At 51.7% G+C, this 19,209-nt stretch overlaps 6 protein-coding genes across 6 annotated transcripts; 4 read left to right on the forward strand and 2 right to left on the reverse strand.

The window, feature by feature from the left end:
* Positions 1–4,596: 4,596 nt before the first annotated feature.
* On the forward strand, positions 4,597–6,647 carry ASPACDRAFT_55588 (uncharacterized protein; the record flags this gene model as incomplete). Its single annotated transcript, XM_020203019.1, has 9 exons — positions 4,597–4,763; positions 4,866–4,955; positions 5,016–5,347; positions 5,420–5,563; positions 5,648–5,862; positions 5,980–6,177; positions 6,280–6,307; positions 6,390–6,505; positions 6,567–6,647. The coding sequence occupies 9 exons, from the start codon at positions 4,597–4,599 to the stop codon at positions 6,645–6,647; spliced, it is 1,371 nt and encodes a 456-aa protein (XP_020051120.1).
* A 217-nt stretch (positions 6,648–6,864) lies between these two features.
* Positions 6,865–10,119, reverse strand: ASPACDRAFT_48477 (uncharacterized protein; the record flags this gene model as incomplete). Its single annotated transcript, XM_020202140.1, has 4 exons — positions 6,865–8,093; positions 8,159–9,826; positions 9,904–10,048; positions 10,108–10,119. 4 exons carry the CDS (start codon positions 10,117–10,119, stop codon positions 6,865–6,867), a joined length of 3,054 nt encoding a protein of 1,017 aa, XP_020051121.1.
* Positions 10,120–10,676: 557 nt separating this feature from the next.
* ASPACDRAFT_127946 (uncharacterized protein) lies at positions 10,677–12,168 on the forward strand. Its single transcript, XM_020197086.1, has 4 exons — positions 10,677–10,994; positions 11,088–11,316; positions 11,368–11,424; positions 11,501–12,168. Exons 1-4 carry the CDS (start codon positions 10,951–10,953, stop codon positions 12,074–12,076), a joined length of 906 nt encoding a protein of 301 aa, XP_020051122.1. The 5' UTR covers positions 10,677–10,950; the 3' UTR covers positions 12,077–12,168.
* A 376-nt stretch (positions 12,169–12,544) lies between these two features.
* Positions 12,545–14,923, forward strand: ASPACDRAFT_127948 (uncharacterized protein). The gene is made up of 4 exons (XM_020197087.1): positions 12,545–13,211; positions 13,267–13,326; positions 13,390–13,588; positions 13,664–14,923. The coding sequence occupies exons 1-4, from the start codon at positions 12,924–12,926 to the stop codon at positions 14,722–14,724; spliced, it is 1,608 nt and encodes a 535-aa protein (XP_020051123.1). The 5' UTR covers positions 12,545–12,923; the 3' UTR covers positions 14,725–14,923.
* A 276-nt stretch (positions 14,924–15,199) lies between these two features.
* On the reverse strand, positions 15,200–16,560 carry ASPACDRAFT_127951 (uncharacterized protein). The gene is made up of 5 exons (XM_020197088.1): positions 16,286–16,560; positions 16,005–16,230; positions 15,883–15,942; positions 15,540–15,821; positions 15,200–15,481 (listed from the first exon to the last, which is right to left on the reverse strand). The coding sequence occupies exons 1-5, from the start codon at positions 16,462–16,464 to the stop codon at positions 15,332–15,334; spliced, it is 897 nt and encodes a 298-aa protein (XP_020051124.1). The 5' UTR covers positions 16,465–16,560; the 3' UTR covers positions 15,200–15,331.
* Positions 16,561–17,416: 856 nt separating this feature from the next.
* ASPACDRAFT_1908734 (SDR family oxidoreductase) lies at positions 17,417–18,777 on the forward strand (the record flags this gene model as incomplete). The annotated part of the gene is made up of 4 exons (XM_020198867.1): positions 17,417–17,696; positions 17,744–17,911; positions 17,943–18,122; positions 18,178–18,777. The coding sequence occupies 4 exons, from the start codon at positions 17,417–17,419 to the stop codon at positions 18,774–18,776; spliced, it is 1,227 nt and encodes a 408-aa protein (XP_020051125.1).
* Positions 18,778–19,209: the final 432 nt, after the last annotated feature.

The raw sequence follows: 19,209 nt of genomic DNA on the forward strand, positions 1-19,209 counted from the left end.
CAGTTCGCTGCCTCAGGTTAGCCAGTTCGCGGAGTGGATTTCCGAGTTCCGGTGACCCCTCAGTGGGGAAAACGGCCTGGAACAATCTTCTTCTATTCATCCTATGTTCCTGTTCAATAGGAATTTATTCATTTATTTACTTTCATGTGTTTTTCATATGATCGCGGAAAGCCTCGGAAAATCAATATGGCTATTCAGCTATAAATAAGAGGTCAATTCCTTTTGTTCTTTTAGTTAGTTGAGCAAGCAGTTTCAGTTCAGTTTCAGTTTACTTCATTCAATTTATTCAGTTCAATCAGTTTAATCAGTTACTTATTCAAGAAATTGATTTTATCTATCTTTTACTTTACTTTTACTTTCACTTTACCTCTTACTTAAATTTTGTATGGAATCCCATATAAAGTTTGAGTGAAAAGTAAGGTTTTATTAAAGTGGAAGTGAAGGTATTCAGAATTCTTCTTAGTTATAAGCCCGGTTATGCCCTTGCTTTGATTATTTATCAATACCTGAGCTTTATTTATTTATTCATCTATTCATCTATTCACTATTTTGATTCATTTATTCAAATTTTGACCATGAATCAACAAACAGAGAAAAGTGTTATTTTGAACAATCAATCTGATTGATATCTTTGGATTAATCAGATCCGATTGTTCGCCATCAATAAGGGTATATGGGAGCTGGTGGACCCAGATCTGCCAATTGAGCCCACCTATCCTGAAAAGCCTGTTTCACCTTCAATCCACCAAATCAATCGACATGCCACTTCCATTTCGGACCTCAGTGAATCTGACCGCCTGCTATATCGGGAAATCAAGCAGGACTATTACCACCGATTCAAGAAATAAAAGACAACCACTTCTGGACTAGCCTCATTGAGTCAATTGATCAATTCCACATTGAGCAGGCAAAATCAATATACTATACTCAATAAGGAAAGGCCCCACCCGATTCTAAAAGCCCTAAAGGCCAGGGTTGCCCCTACCAACCAGTCCCGAATGAGGGAAATTATCAACAAATACACCAAGCTCCGGTTGGGAACAAAGGGTTCTATTAAAAATCACGTGAATCAGTGGGAATTGGTCTATTCAGAAGCGGTGGAATTGAAGCTAAGCAAGGTGTCTAACCCAATTCGGGTGATATATAACTTCCTTAAATCAATTCAGAAAACAATAGGAAATTTTGTGGCAATATGGCAGACCAGATTGATTAACCATAAAACAAAGAAGAAAGAACTCCCTGAGTTCCTTGAAATCACCCGCCGAGCACGTGACTGGATTCGCCTAAATTCCCAGATTAGACAATCCACCAAATCAACAGGCCGAATCAGCCAGACTACCTTCCAGGGCCAATCCGATAAATCAAAACAAACTTCCCAAAGAGGAAACAAGTCAACAAACAAGAGTCGCAGAAATAAAGATCGACCTTGCCCATACAATTCAGAAAAGAACAATAGATTTCATGATTTTAATGACTGTTTCTATGTCAATAAGAATCTCCGAGATCCATATTGGAAGCCCGAAGAGGAAGCCCTAAACCGCTTTAGGGAAGCTTTCAAAAATAGTCCAAAATTGAGGTATTCATTTGATCAACACAGCCAAGCTCACCAAACACCTTCTTTATTTAATAACGAATCAACTGGTCAACCAAAGGTCACCTTAACAACCAGTAAACAGACTTCCTATTTAGGAAATTTGTCAACATACTATTCATCTCAGTGGGCTTTTAATACTGCTTCTGATGGCCATGTCTGCAATTCATTGAACTCCTTCATTAAATTCACTCCTATTGAGGAAGGAAGTGAAATAGTGAAGGTTGGTGATACTCAATCAATGGTACAGGGGTATAAAACAGTCATTTTCCGCCCCACTTACCCAAAAAGGAAAGGTCTATGTTTTGAACTCAAAGAAGTGGCCTATATACCAGGATTCCATATAAATGTCCTCTCAGCCTCAATCGCAGCCAGAAAGGGACTATTCCTAAATAGGAAAGGTGGATACCTGGAAGAAGCCAATAGCACGCCAGTTTGCCAAATTAGGAATATCAATAGATTGTTTTATATTCAATGAAAACAATCGCCTAATTCAACAATGGCCACCACCACCAATAAAAGGCCAATCAAACTGTCTGAACGCCCACACATGACTTCTGGAACAGGCAAAGAATGGCATGACAGGTTAGGGCATCCAAGCCAGAAAGCCCTAAATCATCTCAGTAAATCAGTTTAGGGAATTAATATCACTAATTCTTCTTCGGAGCTAGCCCCAATCGGGAAGTGCCCCACTTATAAAGTCAGCCAATCAGAGAGGCAGATTTCAAGACGGAGATTCAATAAAGGAACTCAAGCATTTGAATCAATTCATTGGGACTTGATTCATTTGGTGCCTCAACCTCGTCACCGCCGCCCCGACCCCCGAGGAGGAGGGCCTCGAATACATCGACGGCCCCGAGGGAGGTGCCGATGAGTTCGAGATCGTGAAGCGAGGCGAAGTCTCTTTCTGGTGCAAGGGAGCCGTCGTCAGTGACAAGTACAAAGGTGGCGTGGCTGGGACCAAATGCGGGTGGACCTGTAAGTTCAAAAACATCCAGCCCCTATAGTCGGAGAGAAATTGCAAGCTCTGACCGATCGGGTTTATCAGATGAGAATGGCTGCAACAACCTCGTCTGCAAGAGTGGCAAGTACATCGCCTGGCCAGCTCCAGTAAGTCATAGTCCACCACTCCATTTCTCAAGACAAGGAAGCCACTCACACACGGGGACTCTCCAGCAAAAATACAAGTTTGATTCCTACATTGTCTGCAGCTAGACGGCTTAACGTGGCTGCAAAACCCACGAGGGGGCACTTCTGCTGTGCTAGCTCCCTGCCGTGCAGTGCATTGAAGATGATGTACCCGAAGGCATTGACTTTTTATGGATATGGGCCTTAAGGAAGCTTAAGGGAAAGCGAAGTTTCTGTGTATTGGTGCAGCGACGAGCGAAAATTGAGAGGAAATGTAACTCATAATGCTTTGCTGAATTGGATTCATTGTTCTTTTTCAACGCGATTCACTGAGGGTAGATAAGACGATCCAGGATGACGTATGCCAAGGAGCTTAAATCTTAGGGCTAAATAAACAGTGGTCGACCCGTATATTCCTCCATGGAAAGGTCGGATGCACCTCCCACCCCGCCGTTTGCGGCCGTCCGCGCCCCGAGCTAGAGCCCCTTGCCCACTCCACAACTCTAATGCTTGACATACCCAAGTGACGACTCCTCGACTATGCGCACCTAGTAACGCTAATGGACGGACACATTAAACGCGAGCCTCGCCTCTGGTCTTGCGAGAGAATACCCGGTCCTCAATTTATCAATTGTGTCTAGAGCTCAAGTGGAAGCCTTCCCAATGTCCCATGATACACACAGAAAGAGCTGTCGTTGGGATCGATATACAATTGAGGGCTTATGTAGCTGGTGCCGTCTGGTGCCACCTGGTGCGTGCATTGCTGCAACAAGCAAGCAGTACCATTCCTGACCAGACTAGGTCTCAATATTGCTCTTCAGAAAGCGCATTACTGAAAGACTTATAGTAAGAGCAAGCTACTAATACCCACGAGGATTAATTTTTTCGTGACGATTTTCCGACTTCTTCGGGCCCGGATTACGCAGGAAGCCGGGATCGCCGGCACAGATCCGACAGCCGGGAAGTTTGATAAAAACGAAATAGCCACGAACAGCCGCGGGTTTCCGATGCAGAACGGCCGTGAAACATTTTCTGCAAACGGACCAGTCGAAGGTTCGCTGTCAAGGAGATAGAGATGTAGTGTGCTTCCGCGATAACGGAAAGCACCGCTCTGATAATTCGACTTTTATCTCCTTGTCAGCTACAGCGTGATACCATGGGTCTGTCGGAGGAATGGAATCGCATATAGTAGATATGTACCCGGGCTGTCGACGTTATAAATTCTATGAGCAATGCAACTGAACTCAAGCGGCTCAATGCGTCAGTTTATGAGCTTCATCAACGGTCGACTTGTGCCTGTAGACCGATGCCCGAACTCCTGCTCTTTGAGAGTCAAATAGAATCGCAAGCAAGCTTGACTGAGAGGACCCTAAAAGTGATAGCCAGCTGCTGCGGATGGAAAATGGCAGTCTTGTAAAGTATCGTTAAGATTGATTCTCTGTCACCTGGCTGAGGTAGGTAATTGTCCTAAGCTTCAACCAAAACTATTGAACTCTTTTGTCCTCTCTCTGCGAGAGATCTCTCGCAAGTGAAGCGGAATGCCCCCGTATCCCCGGCTTTGCGTCGGCTATAACCATGCACCTGGAGCATTATTTGATCGATTGTGTTTTCTGTGCGTCTAGTCTCGGCCAAGCCCGGGGAGGTCCACTTTTTCTCAGAGAGAAAATGCGGGGTAAGGGAACGAAAGGCGTGGCAGGAAACGCGATAGTCATTTTCTGGTATTGCAGTTTAAATATCGACCTCCCGTAGCAAGGACACCTGAGCTCTTTGAAGCCATTGTGCGTCTAGTGTGTCCTCTTCAGCGTTCATCAAACTTCTGCTAGAATTGCGAAAGTCCAATCTATACAGGTTCTCATCCAAAAAGCCAGACTACGCAAATGTCTCACCGTGATGAGTCGGTCCTTTCCGACCTGCAACTGGAGAGTGCACGACAGATTATGGAGGAGGACATGTCAAAGAAGCCTACCCCACAGAATGACAACCCAGGAGATCCGTTTGGGGAGGAGGTCGAAGGGCAAATGCAGTACAAGACGATGAGTTGGTGGTATGTCAAGTACACATGGCATCTTGGATCAAACCACTAACGAATTCTTCAGGCAATGTGGGATGCGTACGTCGTCCAGATATATGACCACCGATAACACAGGCACTTACAAGCAATAGTCATGATCGCCGAAACCGTGTCCCTGGGGATCCTATCGCTCCCAGCGGCCGTTGCAGCCCTGGGAATCGTTCCGTACGTCTTCCCCACCTCCCCCCACAGCAACAAGGGCAGGTTCTTACCCATTGCTACCAGCTCAATCATCGCCCTGCTCGGACTCGGGGGCATGGCAACATACACAGGCTACGTGATCGGGCAGTTCAGATGGCGATATCCGCATGTGCACAGCATGGCCGACGCAGGGGAGGTGCTGTGGGGCTCGTTCGGCCGTGAGCTGCTAGGAGGGGGTCTCATCCTCCTACTCATCTTTGTGATGGGCAGCCATCTGCTGACCTTCTCGGTGGCGATGAGCACGATGACGGAGCATGCGACCTGCTCCATCGCCTTCAGCATCGTAGGCTTCGCCATCTCGCTGCTCTGCACACTACCGCGCACTATGCGAGGAATGACCCTGATGGCTATTATCTGTACGTGGTCACCCCCACGCTTAACACCCCAATACGCCCACCTTTACACAGCCACCACTAACCTAAACCCAGGCTTCATCAGCATCCTCTCCGCCATCTTCGTAGTAACCATCGATCTCGGCATCATCAACCAAGACCACTACCACGCCACCGCCGTGCACCGCACCGACCTCAACAAAGGCTTCCTAGCCATCACCAACATGGTTTTCGCATTCGGTATACTCTTCCTTACCCTTCCTTCTTCCTCCCCCCTCATCGCAACCCCCCACCCCAAACCCCCAAGCTAAAATGGACCAAAAGCCGCCCACGCCGCCTTCTTCAGCTTCATCTCCGAACTAGCCCAACCCAAAGACTACCCGAAAGCACTCTACCTCCTCCAAACCATCGACACAACCCTTTACATCCTCGTCGCCGTCCTCATCTACTACTTCGCCGGCCCGGGCGTCGTGTCCCCGGCATTGGGATCGGCCTCGCCGGTGGTGCGGAAGGTCGCGTATGGAGTTGCCTTGCCGACTGTACGTTTCCCCCGGCCCCCTTTACAATTTATCAATTCCCTCCAGTCTCTACCCACCGCAACCCTAGAAACCCAGACGACTAACCCCCTCCCCACTGTGGGCCCGAAAAACGAAAAGATCATCATCTCCGGCGTGGTCAACGGCCACATCGCTTGTAAATACATCTACATCCGCTTGTTCCGCGGCACGGACCGGGTGCACGCGACCGACTGGAAGAGCTACGCGCTGTGGGCGGGGATCGCGCTGGGCGTGTGGGCGCTGGCCTGGGTCATTGCCGAGGCGATTCCGAGCTTTAGCAATATCTTGAGTCTGGTGGTGCGTTTCCTCCCTTTCCCTTCCGTTGAACAGAAAGAGGAAAAGGAGAAAGAAAAAGAGCCTGGTGAAGCGGAGAAGTTAACTTGATGTTGGTGGAATTAGGCTTCGTTGTTTGCAACGTGGTTCACTTGTACGTTGTCCTTCCCCTTTCTCGGTTCAGCTGCGTACGGAGTATGAATGGTCAAGCTGACTGAGGACTGGGAATGTGTTAGATGGACTTCCGGGGATTTTCTGGCTGTATTTGAATCGAGGGTTGTGGTTCAGTAGCTTTGGGAAGTTCTCGCTGACCGTGGTGAATGGGTTTATGTTTTGCGCCGGGGCGATCATTGTAAGTTTCTCTGCTGTGTGGCATGTCTACTTCATGAAGTACAGCTAATCATTAGGTGTAGTGTGGGCTGGGGCTCTATGTTTCAGGGAAAGCAATCCATGAGACGCCTGCGCAGGCCTCGTTTTCTTGTGCTAGTTCGTGAGGGCCACACCTAGAGAGGACTTGAGTCTGAGTTAAGTCCGGTGGGTCGAAGATACGGAATTGCATGCAGGACAGGGAGACACAGAAGTGAAAAAGAGTCTTAAAATCACGCGACTAACATCAGAGGGGCTTCACGATGGAACAAAATATACTACACCCAACCATGAACAATAGCCACCCGCCATGACGGCATAATCATAACACATACAGAACAAAAACTACCACTTAAACTTCTTTGGCACAAACCTACTCGCCTGACTCTGTAGAAAACCCTTCTTTTCCTGCTCCGCCTGCGGCTCAGCAGCAGCCTCCTCTGAGACCTCCTTCGTCTCGACGTCTGGCTCCTTCTCCTCACTCTTCTGCCGCCGCTCGATGATCTCCACCGCCCAGCCCATCGATGCCATCTTCGCGAACATAAGTGGCGTTGCCTTGTTCTTCCCTTCTGCAGACGGATCCGCGCCCGCGTCTAGCAGCAGCTCCACCGTCCGCTCCCACGAGGCTTGGCCATCCAGATCCGCAAGGAGCTCTGCTTGACCCTGGGCGCGCAGCTCATAGGCGATCGCCCCGGCAGTCTGCAAGAACAGAAGCAGCGGGGTGCGGTGCTCCTCGTCCTTGGCGTTGATGTCCGCCCCGTGCTCAATCAGCCGCTTCGCCATGACCTCGCTGTCCATGCCGACGACGGCGACATGGAGCGGCGTCTGGCCGACGCTGTCGCGGATATTCACGTCAGCGCCGTGAGCGAGCAGTGCGTCGACGGTCCGCTCCGCGTCTTTGACTTTCACAGCGATGTGGAGGGCGGTCTGCGCCGTGTTGATGGCGTGGTAGGTGTCGATGAGGGTCTTGGATGCCTTCCACGCCGCGAGACCCTTGGCGGCCAGGCCCATGCCGACGGTGGTCTTGCGGTTGGGGTCTGCGCCGCCCTTGAGAAGGGCTTCAACGAGGGCTTCTAGGCCAGGGACCCCTGCCGCTTTGTGCAGGGGGGTGATGCCGCTGCTGTTGGTGACGTTGGGGTCGGCGGAGTGGGCCAGGAGTGTGATGACCGTTTCGACGGAGCGGCCGTCGATGGCGTAATGCAGCGCGGTGTTGCCGCCGCTTCGAGTAAAGATGTTGGGTCGGGCGCCGGCTTTGAGCAGTTCCTTGACCATCTTGGGGCCCGCGTCGGACCGTTCGGCGGCGGCGAAGTGCAGCGCCGTGCGACCGGGGTGGAGGAGCCCAATGGTCGTCGCATCGACGATGGCCCCGTTCTGCAGCAGCCAGGTGACCATCTCGACCGCCTCGGAGTCCGCCGCAATGTGGATCGCACTCCAGCCGGATGTGTCGGGCGCCGCGACGGCCGATGGCAGCGAGAAGATGGACATATTCCAGGAGGTGGCGCGATCAGCCAGCCACGGGAGATTGAGTCGAGCGGACACGAAGAGCAAGCTGGTGCTAGTGGAGAAGCCTGAGTCTGTTTGTCAAGTAGAACACGTTAGTGCTGCGCACGATTCGGAGTGCTTGAAAAATACGACTTACACTTTCCATGCGTCCATCGCTTCAAAAGATCATAAGCCTTCAACCAGTTCTGCAAGGACACTGATTCTGCCTCGAAGAATCGCTTCATGCCAACCACGTCACTTTCCTCCCGAATCTGGCTTTCGCGGAGATGATCTCCAAGATACTCGATGGAATATTGGAGGAAGGGATAGCCCGCGAGGTATTCCTGTCTAGTCTTGGTAAGCTCGAGTTCATCGATCTTCCAATCCTTATTCACCGGTGGCTTGGGCACATCATGGCGCTGAATCTCCTCAAACTGCAGATATGCCAAACAGGCCGAGGCCATCTGTCGATGGGCATCCGACTTGCTCATCCCAAACCGGGGATAGTCCTTGGCGCCCTCCTCGCTGAAAACATGGGTCAAAAAGTCCTTGACAGATTGATGGCTCAGATAGACAGCGCCACTCCGGACTGCGAAAAGAGTGCCCCAGCTGTTCTCGATACTCTGCCGCAACGCCTGGAGATCCTCCTCGCTTGCGCTTGCGCCCGTGTACTCCTTCCCTTCCTGGAACGTGAGAATCACATCCAATTCCCGCAGAGTCAATGGGCGACCGGCGAAGTAGATCCACATGAGCAGTGTCCGCAACCGCCCGACCACGTCCCGCGACTGTCGCTCCAGTATTGCGCTGTAGAAGGCTTCGACATCGGACGGGATGTTGTGCAGCCTTTCCTTGACCCGGGCCTCGGTCCAGACACCCTCCCAGGTGGACAGGTCATCGAGAACCAGCGACAGCCACATGAACATGCCTTTGGAGCTTTCCTTAAGTTGGCCCGTGATATCTTCGCGAAGCGTGTCTGGGAACTTGCGATACTCCTGAATGCGACGAACCCTTCGCTCGGCGACCTGCCCGATGTCCTCCTGGTTCCCTTCGGGCATGTCCACCGTGAACTCGGGAAGCATCTTGTCAGAGACAATGGCACTGCCTCGGTCCGAGATGATGCACCGGAAGGTGAACTTGCGGCCCAGGTCGTTTGCCTTCTTGCTGATTCTGGTGGACAAATCATTTACGATCCGAAGAATTGGGGCGATGAAATGCCCGCACTGATCTAACCCGTCGATGACAAAATACAACACCTCCAGACTGGGATCAGCCACGATGTCCTCGATGATCCGAAGCAGAACATCGCGCGAGTGGAACTCGTCCACTTCAATCGTGCTGCCGTTAGAGGAGCCCTGCAAGTCTTCAATATTCTGCACATGCTGCAGTGCGTACTTAATCAGACCGCGGTTCTGCTGTAGCAGCTTGTATAGCAAGGTTCTAAGAACCCATATGGGGGCCTTGCGGTGCTCATTCTTGTCATCGCAAAAACAAGCCACCGCAATCGTCTTCCCAGGCGTTCCGACCTCTGGGCTTAGGATCACATCTTCGGCCAAGGAAGGAGATTGGGGACTGGTGCTCGAGCGCAGACTGGAGTGAATAGCTCTTGTGAGAAATTTCAGCAGTACAGTCTTCCCACTGCCGGGAATCCCTCGAATGTACAGCGGTGTGGTTGACGGGGGATCGGTTAGGATCCAGCTCCGAAAGGCTGCACACTCAAAAATCCATTCGCAGGTCCCCGGAAACGCGCGAGCGATGTCGTGTCGGTCCCCGGAGTCGCCTGCGACTAGAGCGTCGAGTAATTTCTCTTCGACCGTCTTCTTCTCTCCTGTAGACTCATCAAAAAGTGTTAGCTCTGCGCATGCGCCCAAGACAAGATACAACTCGTCATCAACGCTCTCTTACCCATGTAGACGGAAGCTCCGGCAGCGATGGTGACCTGTTGAATGGCATCGCTGTAGAAGGATGCTTCCATCGAGCCATAGTTTTGACCCAGCTGAAGTCCAGAGTTTGTCGAATTGTTGAATGCGGCTGATGCCGGTGGTGGTGCCTGGAGCCATAGTGTCAGCCATCAATCTACCTCCTCTTCCAATGAAGCACAATACTCACTGTATCGACCATCGTGCTAGACTCTTCTCAGAGATTGCCGCAGTCTTGAATCTTCAGACTGAAGCGCGAGTGGACAAGCGCACGGTCGTACGCAAGTCGTCGTTAAATAAGACCGATCTCATGGGACGCACCCGGTGCAGCAAGCAAGTTCTGCTTGACAGTAAGCAGGGGTTGCATCTCCGCATCTGCTGAAAAAGTCAACACTGCCTCGATTGGGTGCCACCGGGATGGACGGCATTCTCCTAGTCGAGTTCAGTTGTCAGAAGACTTTCAGCCCTCCACGCCGCGGGTGTGATCATAGGTGCAGATTTCAGCTGCATCCAATGAGGGGGCAAATATGCACCTCGCTTGCAGTCACCCAAACAAACCACTCCCCGTCAGCATCGATCAGCGCTCACACCTCATCCCGATGCACATCCACCCCCCCTCTCCATACTCCGTACAATTGATCTAGCTTGCTGCAGGAGATGATTCATGGCCGAGTTCCCCCTCCCCCCCCCCTCAACACACGCACGTACGGCACCCGTTCGAAACGGTGTGGAAGGCAAGCAGTCTATATTGACTTTTAGCGCCAGCCATTCAGTTTGTGGGTTATGGATTTTGCGATTCCATTGGACCAAAGTACGATCCGTCGCGATTGGGCCTCGTTTGGGATTGTTGCAGCTGCTGGATCTGCGATTGTCCCTCCTGAGGGACGATGCCCGATTCCTCGGGATGCTCCTCATCATGAGTGGGAACATAAATTCGGTCGGCCCCAGCAAAAAGAGATAGTCCCAATTTTTATCACCACTGATCCCACCGTTATTCTGATATATATCTGTTGTTGAAGGTGTGGCATTACCAATGGAGCTGAAAGTGATCCGGGACCCCGGCGACGCTCGCGTGGAGTAAGTTACACCACACTTCTTAAGTGTACGACATTGCAAGATTATTTCTACAAGTCGCATGGTTTAGGGAATACTGATCATGGAACTCTGAAGCATTGTTTTCGTCCACGGCTGGCATGGCGAGCAGCCCGGCTGGACCTCTGCCGTCAAATCAGTGTTCTGGCCAGAGAAGCTCTTCGCGAGCAAGGTTTCCGAGGCGCGCGTGTTCTCATTCGAGTACGATATTACTCTCGAAACGTTCTGGAACGAGGAAGACCTCATCACCGAATTTTCCAATGAGCTGATGGACCAGCTGATGGATCAACGCACCGAACCGGAGAAGGTTGCCCCGCCCCGCCCTTCTAACCTTCGCAGCTGCTGATAATACGACCAGGAGAAACGAGCTGTGATTCTTGTAGCGCATTGCCTTGGAGGGCTGATCTGCGAGAATGTAGGCTTCCTGGCGTGCGGTCCAGCCGCCCCCTTCCAAACACCCCCTGGAGTCAAAGGTTGACAAACAAGCATAGGCGTTGGTTCGAGGAGCCGAGCACGACGACCGAAAAAGTCTCGTCAGCTGTGTCAAGGGGCTTCTTCTTCTCGGAACCCCACATTACCGCCCGGAGGTGTTGAGTGAAGCAAACAAGTACTTCGAGCTAGCGGGTGAAGAGGCCCCTAGTGAGTTTGGTCTGGAAGAAAAGTCCGAGTGGGTGCTGGGCATCCCGCGGGAGTTCGCTCAGCTCCGTGCCGCCGGGTTGGAGATGGACATCCAATGTTTCTACGAGGGATCCTCTACCGATCTCAACGGGAAGGGGGTCAAGATCGTGGAGATGGCCTTGGCGCGGTGCCCCGACGGGCCTCCCGCAGAGCGGCTGGCAGCCAACCATGTGAAGATGAGCCAGTTTGAGGATGAGAATGATCGCGACTTTGTTAAAGTACTGCGCGTCCTGAAGAAATGGGTGGCCAAGGTTCCTGCCCCCGAGAAGGATGGAGGCACTACAGTCAACAACGTCTCTCACGCCTCCTTTGCGGGATCGACGAACTCGGGGTACCAGTTGGGTCAGAATGTTGGTAACCAAAGTGGGTTCGTTTTTGGAAGAGCATAGTGGTGGAGTTGTTAGCATGCAATGTTATGAAGATGATGAAATCTAGCTTTGAAGCTTTCTGGAATGATGCTATCGTGCATCGAGTGCTGTTGTGTTACCTTGGAATTGTTCAGAGGCTGTGGGCGGGTAAGCAAGGTAGACGTAGTCGGGGGTGCAGAACCCCAATTGGCGTAAGGCATGAAGTCTCGCAGCGTATTTGATGCCCAGAATAGAGTTTCGCCTGTATACTGATAACAGGTCAGCCAGGAATCAAGGTGGAAGGTCTGCGATCAAGCCGATTAGTTGTCAGACGGGCCACTTGGAAGGCCGGAATCGAACATGGCCCTATGGCTCAACACACGGTCCAAGTGAGGGGCGATGGGAGGGGTTCCCCAAAAGTTTGACAAGTGTATCACAGACCCACACCAGTTAGAATCATGACAAACATTCATGACCCCCTGCTATCGGATATACCCGGAGGGGTGCCATGCAGATGATCCCGTACGTGGGTATCTGCTATTGGTGTTGCTGCCTGCCGCGGGCGCTACGGTGGCTAGCTGATGAGACGGGAAAGCCTTGTGAGAAGGTGCCAACCTCAGCTTGCCGGCGTGTCCGAACATCGCGCCGTTGGCTGTTCTGGACATAGATTGCAGAGCACGGCAGCACCGAGCATTGCACCGTGGACGCGGAAGATCACAGGACGTGGGGTTGAAAGCCGTGTGTGGACTGAGAAGGACCAGTGTCCGTGCGATCGATCGATCTTATCTGGTCTGAACTTCCCACCACAGGGCATCGTGGCCATGTACTCGTTTTCCAGGGCGTGACCACTTCTTCTGTCGAGTCTTTACCACACATCGGCCTGAAGAATATGGCAATCGAACCAGCAAGCAATGCATCGGCCGAGGCGTCAGACCTTGCCCAGTTGTGGCAAGGCGCCGTGGAGGACTATGAGAAGAGAACTGGGAAGAATCTGAGATTGGGTCAATTCAGGAGTATGAACGATGTGATGACAGGAACGGAAGGCCTTGCAACCAGATTCAAAGACTTTCGCGATGATAAATCGAAGATGGCCAAAGTCCGCACTGCGTTAAAGAACAACATGTGGATCATCCAGAAGGTTGTCAACACCATCCAGACGGTCGGAACTGCGGTTTCGGTGAGTTGGGCTCATTTTACAACATGTGGCATCATTTTTGACTCGCACATTTTAGGCATTTCCACCTGCCGTCCCGGCCAGTTTGATATTCACGGCCTTCGGCCAAGTCATGCAGGTATGCGCTCATTGCGAAGAGAACGTCTATTGCATCAGCACGTTTGACTAAAATTGAGCCTAGTCATTCGCCGATACATCTGCAGACTATGACAAGATTATGGGTTTCTTCGAGTTCACACATCGCTTCTTCGATCGCCTTTCGATAATCGAGGAGAGAACTCCATCTCTACCTCCATTCCAACGATGCGTCACACGCGTCTTCTCCAGCATCCTCAAGCTCTGCGCCGTCGCGCAGAAGTATGCCACAGAGAAAAGATTCAGTATGTGCTTCCGCCTCGTTCTTCGAGCAATCTTTGATTTGTTGAAGCGTGGCTAATGCTAATTTCGACCGTCAGAGAAATGGTTCGAGAACCTGGTAAAGGGAGCCGATGGAGATCTTACCGCAGCAAACACCGAGATGGAAGAAGCCATCAACGAGCTAAGCCAAGCCGTAGGCCTAGCGACACTGAGAACGGTCGAGATCATCGACGAGGTTGTCAAGAGCATGAACGGGCAGGTAGAATTCCTTGTCGCGAACGCCACCCTCCTCGATGAGCGAACGGAAGTAATCCAGTCGAACACCAACACCATCATGGAACAGAATCAGGATCTCGGGTCCAAGCAGGATGCAATGACGCAGTTGCAAAAAGAAACACTGGAAATGGTGACCCAGCAGTCCCGACTGTTCAGCAGCGTGGTTGGCTACTTCGGGTCAGTCCAGATGGGCGAGAATTTTGGAGACAGTTTCAAGGCCAGCGTGTTGAAGCTCGGAGTGGTAAGGCTGCGACTGGCGCGCTGGGGACAGTCGGTCGGCTTGGCCAATATAAATGATGTGCACTCCCTGGAGGAGTCCAAGCTATCACCTGACGACATACCCCGGGTATCTGAGCTGTTGGAAGGGATACTCGACCAGTTTGCTGATGCTGAAAGAATCTCGAAGCGATTTCAGCTGCGTCATCGCAATGCGACCGCTGTTCTTGATCCTAACAAGGACCTGGACAAGGTCGCCGCATCGCTGCATCAGAAGATGAATGATCTCTCTCTTCGAAGACAGGGCAGCTCGGATGCAGAGCCCACTAAGGAACTGACATTGTACGAAGAGAAGAATTTCACGAGACTGATCGAGGACATTAACGAGTTGGTAAATGACCTGGTCGAGTTGTTCCCGGGGATCGAGGATGCGCAACGCAAGCTGGCAGAGGAAGAGGTGTCGGAGATGAAGAGCATCAAGGGGGCGCTACCTATCCTGAAAGAAGTGGCTGCCGATCAAGACAATCTGTTGACTGAGACCGTCGTAAAGGTGATCCAGCAAACCTCGACGACGACGTATACCAACTCGGTGGTTTTCTCAGGAAACAACTCGGGGTTTCAAGTGGGAAACAACGCAGGGAGAATCGGCAACGTGCGGTGGAACTGAGGCAGGCAAGCCGGGATGGAGCAGTGGTCACAATAGAGGACAGAATCTATTTACCACGAAATACATAAGGTCAAGCTTTTGTCGAAGTGATGATAAAGTAGCAGTGGCTGTGCGTTCTGCGGGGCGATGGAATGTAGAATCCTGTACTGTTCGCGTACGTCGGCGTTATTTCGTGAATGTGTTCCCAAAATAGTGGGTGGTTGTTGGGTTATATTTATCAAAAGGGTAGGACTCGGTAACCAGCAGGACCGGTGGCGTACTTGGGAACACACTGGCTGATCGTAGAGGTAAATGCCCCCGGTCCTGCGTTCGAATTCCGGCTGTGGCACTTCCAGACGCTGGCTCTACCATTCCAGGATTCAACGGTATGAAAACACCCGGGGATAAGAGGGGTTTTCGTAGCACTGTTCGGGGTTATCCTCCAACAGCGCGAGCTTTTTGCCCTTCTATTTCTTATTTTCTTTTCTATTTATTACCCACTGTAGATAAAGTGCGAAATGTAGCTCTATACTGTGGTCATTACTCGACACCCCTCACAACTGCGAGTTCTACTCGAGCAAGACACCGTCCTGCTAGATCCCCATACAAGTCGCCACCTCAACCATCTTCAAGAAGGCAATTCATCCTTCCGAATACCCTGTGCAATCCATATAACACTCTCTCTGACATTTTCGTATCCCGGATCAAGAGCCGAGTCATATTTGTTCATCTCGTCATGCGTTGTGTTGAGATATATGTGTCGAGCAGTTCGTGTCCCCTACCGAGGTCATGTCAACCAGCGCTTTTGTCTATGGCACTCACGGGTCCAGAAGTACCTCAACATGCGTTTGTACAGAATTTGCGCCTTGCTCGTGGCCATAGACTGTCCGAAAATCCTGACTGATTCCCTCATACCCCCGCAGGGTATGAAGTAACCAAGACGCCTCCTTGAAGTAAGCATCATCCGCTGCATGAGCCCCGCCACTAATGGCCAAGTAGCTCGCCAAGCCCTCGAGTCTGGCATCCAATTCCGGGGTACCCATATAGAGGACTCCACAAGTGGACCTCTTCACCCCGTGAAACTTTTCATCCGGGTGGGAGGCGGAATAGAGCAATGCCTGCCGAGAAAGTGGTTGTCAACCCTCTTGGCCGTCTTGGGGGTTACAGGGGCAGACATACACCCTTGACAATCGACCCTCCTGCGCTATGGGCAATGAATACAAGTGGAAGCTCATGAGTCTATGCTCCGCTGGGGATAAGCTTTCAACTCAGTAGCCATACATTGACAAATGCTTGCTTACTTTCGAGTTCTCTCTGTGTTGCCACAGATCACTAACGAGTTTCTGCGATAGTGCCTGCATCGAAGGTTCTCTGCCAGCGCAGCTCGAGTCCGGGGAGCTATATCCCCATGAATGAATATTCAGCTTTGGCATGTCTTGAGCAAGCATGTCTCTCAGCCAATTGACGCCCGACGCACTTGTCCAAGAGGCTTGCGGGTGGCCCTTCCATCCATGCACGGCGACAAGGCTAGTATCGGTCACTCAGAGGTATGAGAATTAAGGTGTTGCAAGAATCAACGTACTCAATCTCTGGCTCCGCTGCGGTATGTACGATAGTGAGATTTGTCCTGATATCATCTTCTTGTGGTGGCCCCGGTGAGTCCTGCTCACAATCAGAGAAGATAAGATCGGGCCGATCGGGAAACCTGACGTTTCGAGGGGCTTCGGATCTCGCGAAGAACCGAATGCATTTGAAGGGCATGATGGTATGATGAGAATGGCCTTTCAAACCCTTGCATTCTCTACCAAAAGCAAGTGGGCACTGATCTTGATACCCGACAACCCGCATCGCCGGCCGGATGTTTTGGTTCAGCCTGCAGTGGGGCGCGGGGTAACTGCGGTTTGTGTCGTATTATTCACTCGGTTATGCACATAAGACACGGCTACGCATAGTGGGCCCTGCAAGTATGTCTCCTGTCATGTTCATGATCACTTGTCTACCGTGGGCGTATCGACCCAAAGTCATTGCTAATGCTAATACCGTTACATATTCATCGCCACCGCCACCGTGATTACTACCTATGCTTGTGTCGATGACTGAGATCCCAACCTCCGTAATTGTGTAGTGTCGCCAGCGGGCAGCCCATAATACCACTGACCAAATGTCTTTATATTTTCAATCCTTCTTGCGAAGGTCAAACAACCGCGTCGGATGCACTACTAGCGAGGTGCCGTTGAAATATGCCTCAACCAATCGAGCGTGTTGGGGCTCCATGAAGGAGAAGAGCAGAACCTTTCCGAACCTCGAGTCAGGACCTGAGGATGTTCCGGGGGTTATAGGTGAGCGTTACCAGTGCAGTCAGCTGCGCGATGAAGCGGGAGGCCCCTTACTCTGCGATCGGCTAGCGCTTAGTCGGTTGACATTTCCGCGGACCTCGGCTCTGTCTGGCTTCCACAAATAAGAACCAAAGCATTCGGAGTCCGGCCGGTCGTAGGCCATAGCTTCGTGAGACACAGACCAGGGTATGATTCAGTAGTCGCTTGGTGGACAGATAAGAGCTCGGGCCTAATGAATCATTGACAGCTCCGATAGTTCGGCAGCCGAGGATGCTGTTCTTAATAAATACTGCCCCTCTTCTCACCGGGGCCGAAGAAGGAGCCTGTGGCCGCAGACGCATCATTGTCTCGTCGAGAAAAAAGATACAGCAGGCGCAATGGCTGAATCGAAGAACGTTGCCTTGGTCTTTGGGGCCAGTGGTATCTCTGGCTGGGCCGTCACCAATTGCGCTCTCTCTTACCCCACACCTACCACCTTTAACAGAGTGATTGGCTTGACAAACAAGCCTCTACCTTTGGAGAAAAGTGGTTTACCGGGTGATGCTCGACTGGAGTTGCACAGCGGCGTGAATCTGCGAGGGGCTCTTGACGAGGTGGTTGCCCGATTGCAAGAGAAGGTCCCCAACCTAGAAGCAGTCACCCACGTGTATTATCTTGGTACGTAAGAAGCCTGACAGGAATTAATCACAGTCTAATCATACCAGCCTACTCCAATGCGACTGCATGGTCGATGGATGTGATGGCAATCCGAGATATCAACGTGAAAATGACATATAACGCCGTGCACGCCGTCGATAAGCTGTGCAAGAATCTGAAGTTCTTTGTGCTTCAAACTGGAACAAACGTATTTACTGTCCAAATAACACTCAGCGGTTTCTGCTGACCTTGCGCACAATTACGGAGTCTCTGTCTTCCGCTTCCAGGAACACATCGAGATCAGCCCTCCCTTGCGCGAGGATAACCCGCGCATTCCTTCGCCCTGGGGCGACGAGATCTTCTACTATGCGCAGGTCGATCTGGTCAAGGAAGCCAACAAGGGAAAGTCCTGGAAATGGTGCGAAGTCCGACCGGATCAGATTGTAGGTCCGTCATTCCTAGTTCCTGAATCCTGACCGACGCTGACACCGCCGATGGGCAGGCCACGTCCCGATCCCCACCAGCATGACCTACGTCGAGCCCCTCGCCCTCTACCTGATGCTATACCGTTACGTGAACGGCCCCGGAGCCACACCCGTCTATCCCGGCTCCTACGCGAACTACATCCACTCGCATACGCCCTCGTCGCAGGATATCATCGCCCGCTCAGAGCTCTACCTTTCGCTCGAGAAGCCGGACCAGGCGCACGGAGAGGCCTTCAACACGGCCGACAACGCCGCACCCGCACCGTTCTCTATCGTCTGGCCCAAGATGTGCGAATACTTCGGTCTGACTGCTCAGGCTCCCACTCCCGAGGTCAAGGGCTGGACGGACACTGACAAATGGTGGATCGCGCACCAGGACGACTACAAGCAGATGTGTGAGGAGTACGATCTACATCCGCGCGAGATCCCCGCGGCGACATGGATCTTCCTGGCGGCAGGCATGAGCTTCCTGGCTCGCGACCGCGACCTGAGCCTGGAGAAGATCCGCAGTGTGGGATTCACGGAGGAGTACCCGGTGGCGTATGGGTATTTCCGGGTGTTTGATCGACTGGCTCAGGAGAAAATTATTCTCAGCAAAGCGGCTTGGTCCAAGTAGGTCGTGGGCTAACTGTGGGACCGAGCATGACCGCGGCAGGTTTCTAATCGTAATAGTGGTCATATAGGCCTGTTAATACTCCGTACAATCAGGATTCAATGACTCTTGCAGGCTTCCCTGCTATTAATCATATTATCAACAAGTTCCTAGATAAGCCAAGCAGTAACAGTACCAGGCCGAACGGCAAAAATCCCATCCCTTTTGTACTCCGTAAACTACCCTGGTCAAAAAGGCGGGGAAACTACAACCAAAAACCCACACGGTAGTTGGATCTTCGGGCGGGTGGAGAGCGGAGCGGTTCGGTTCGGCTCCTCCGGCCGACTGCGCGTATAACGTGGGACCTGCGAGATGTGGCACGAAGCATCAATTAGGGCGGCTGCAGTGATAGTGTTAAAGTGAAATTTACGGAAGGGACATATTGCTCGCAGCTGAA

The sequence above is a fragment of the Aspergillus aculeatus genome (genome assembly GCF_001890905.1).
Source record: "Aspergillus aculeatus ATCC 16872 unplaced genomic scaffold ASPACscaffold_24, whole genome shotgun sequence".
Lineage (NCBI taxonomy): Eukaryota > Fungi > Ascomycota > Eurotiomycetes > Eurotiales > Aspergillaceae > Aspergillus > Aspergillus aculeatus.

Coding starts and splice junctions, on each gene's coding strand:
- ASPACDRAFT_127946 (XM_020197086.1), top strand. CDS start 10,951: ATGGAGCTGAAAGTGATCCGGGACCCCGGCGACGCTCGCGTGGA. Junction 10,995..11,087: donor CCCGGCGACGCTCGCGTGGA/GTAAGTTACACC, acceptor GGAACTCTGAAG/CATTGTTTTCGTCCACGGCT. Junction 11,425..11,500: donor GAGGGCTGATCTGCGAGAAT/GTAGGCTTCCTG, acceptor AAACAAGCATAG/GCGTTGGTTCGAGGAGCCGA.
- ASPACDRAFT_127951 (XM_020197088.1), bottom strand. CDS start 16,464: ATGCCCTTCAAATGCATTCGGTTCTTCGCGAGATCCGAAGCCCCTCGA. Junction 15,943..16,004: donor AACACAGAGAGAACTCGAAA/GTAAGCAAGCAT, acceptor AGCGGAGCATAG/ACTCATGAGCTTCCACTTGT. Junction 15,822..15,882: donor GAGGGTCGATTGTCAAGGGT/GTATGTCTGCCC, acceptor CTTTCTCGGCAG/GCATTGCTCTATTCCGCCTC.
- ASPACDRAFT_127948 (XM_020197087.1), top strand. CDS start 12,924: ATGGCAATCGAACCAGCAAGCAATGCATCGGCCGAGGCGTCAGACCTT. Junction 13,212..13,266: donor CGGTCGGAACTGCGGTTTCG/GTGAGTTGGGCT, acceptor CGCACATTTTAG/GCATTTCCACCTGCCGTCCC. Junction 13,327..13,389: donor CCTTCGGCCAAGTCATGCAG/GTATGCGCTCAT, acceptor AATTGAGCCTAG/TCATTCGCCGATACATCTGC.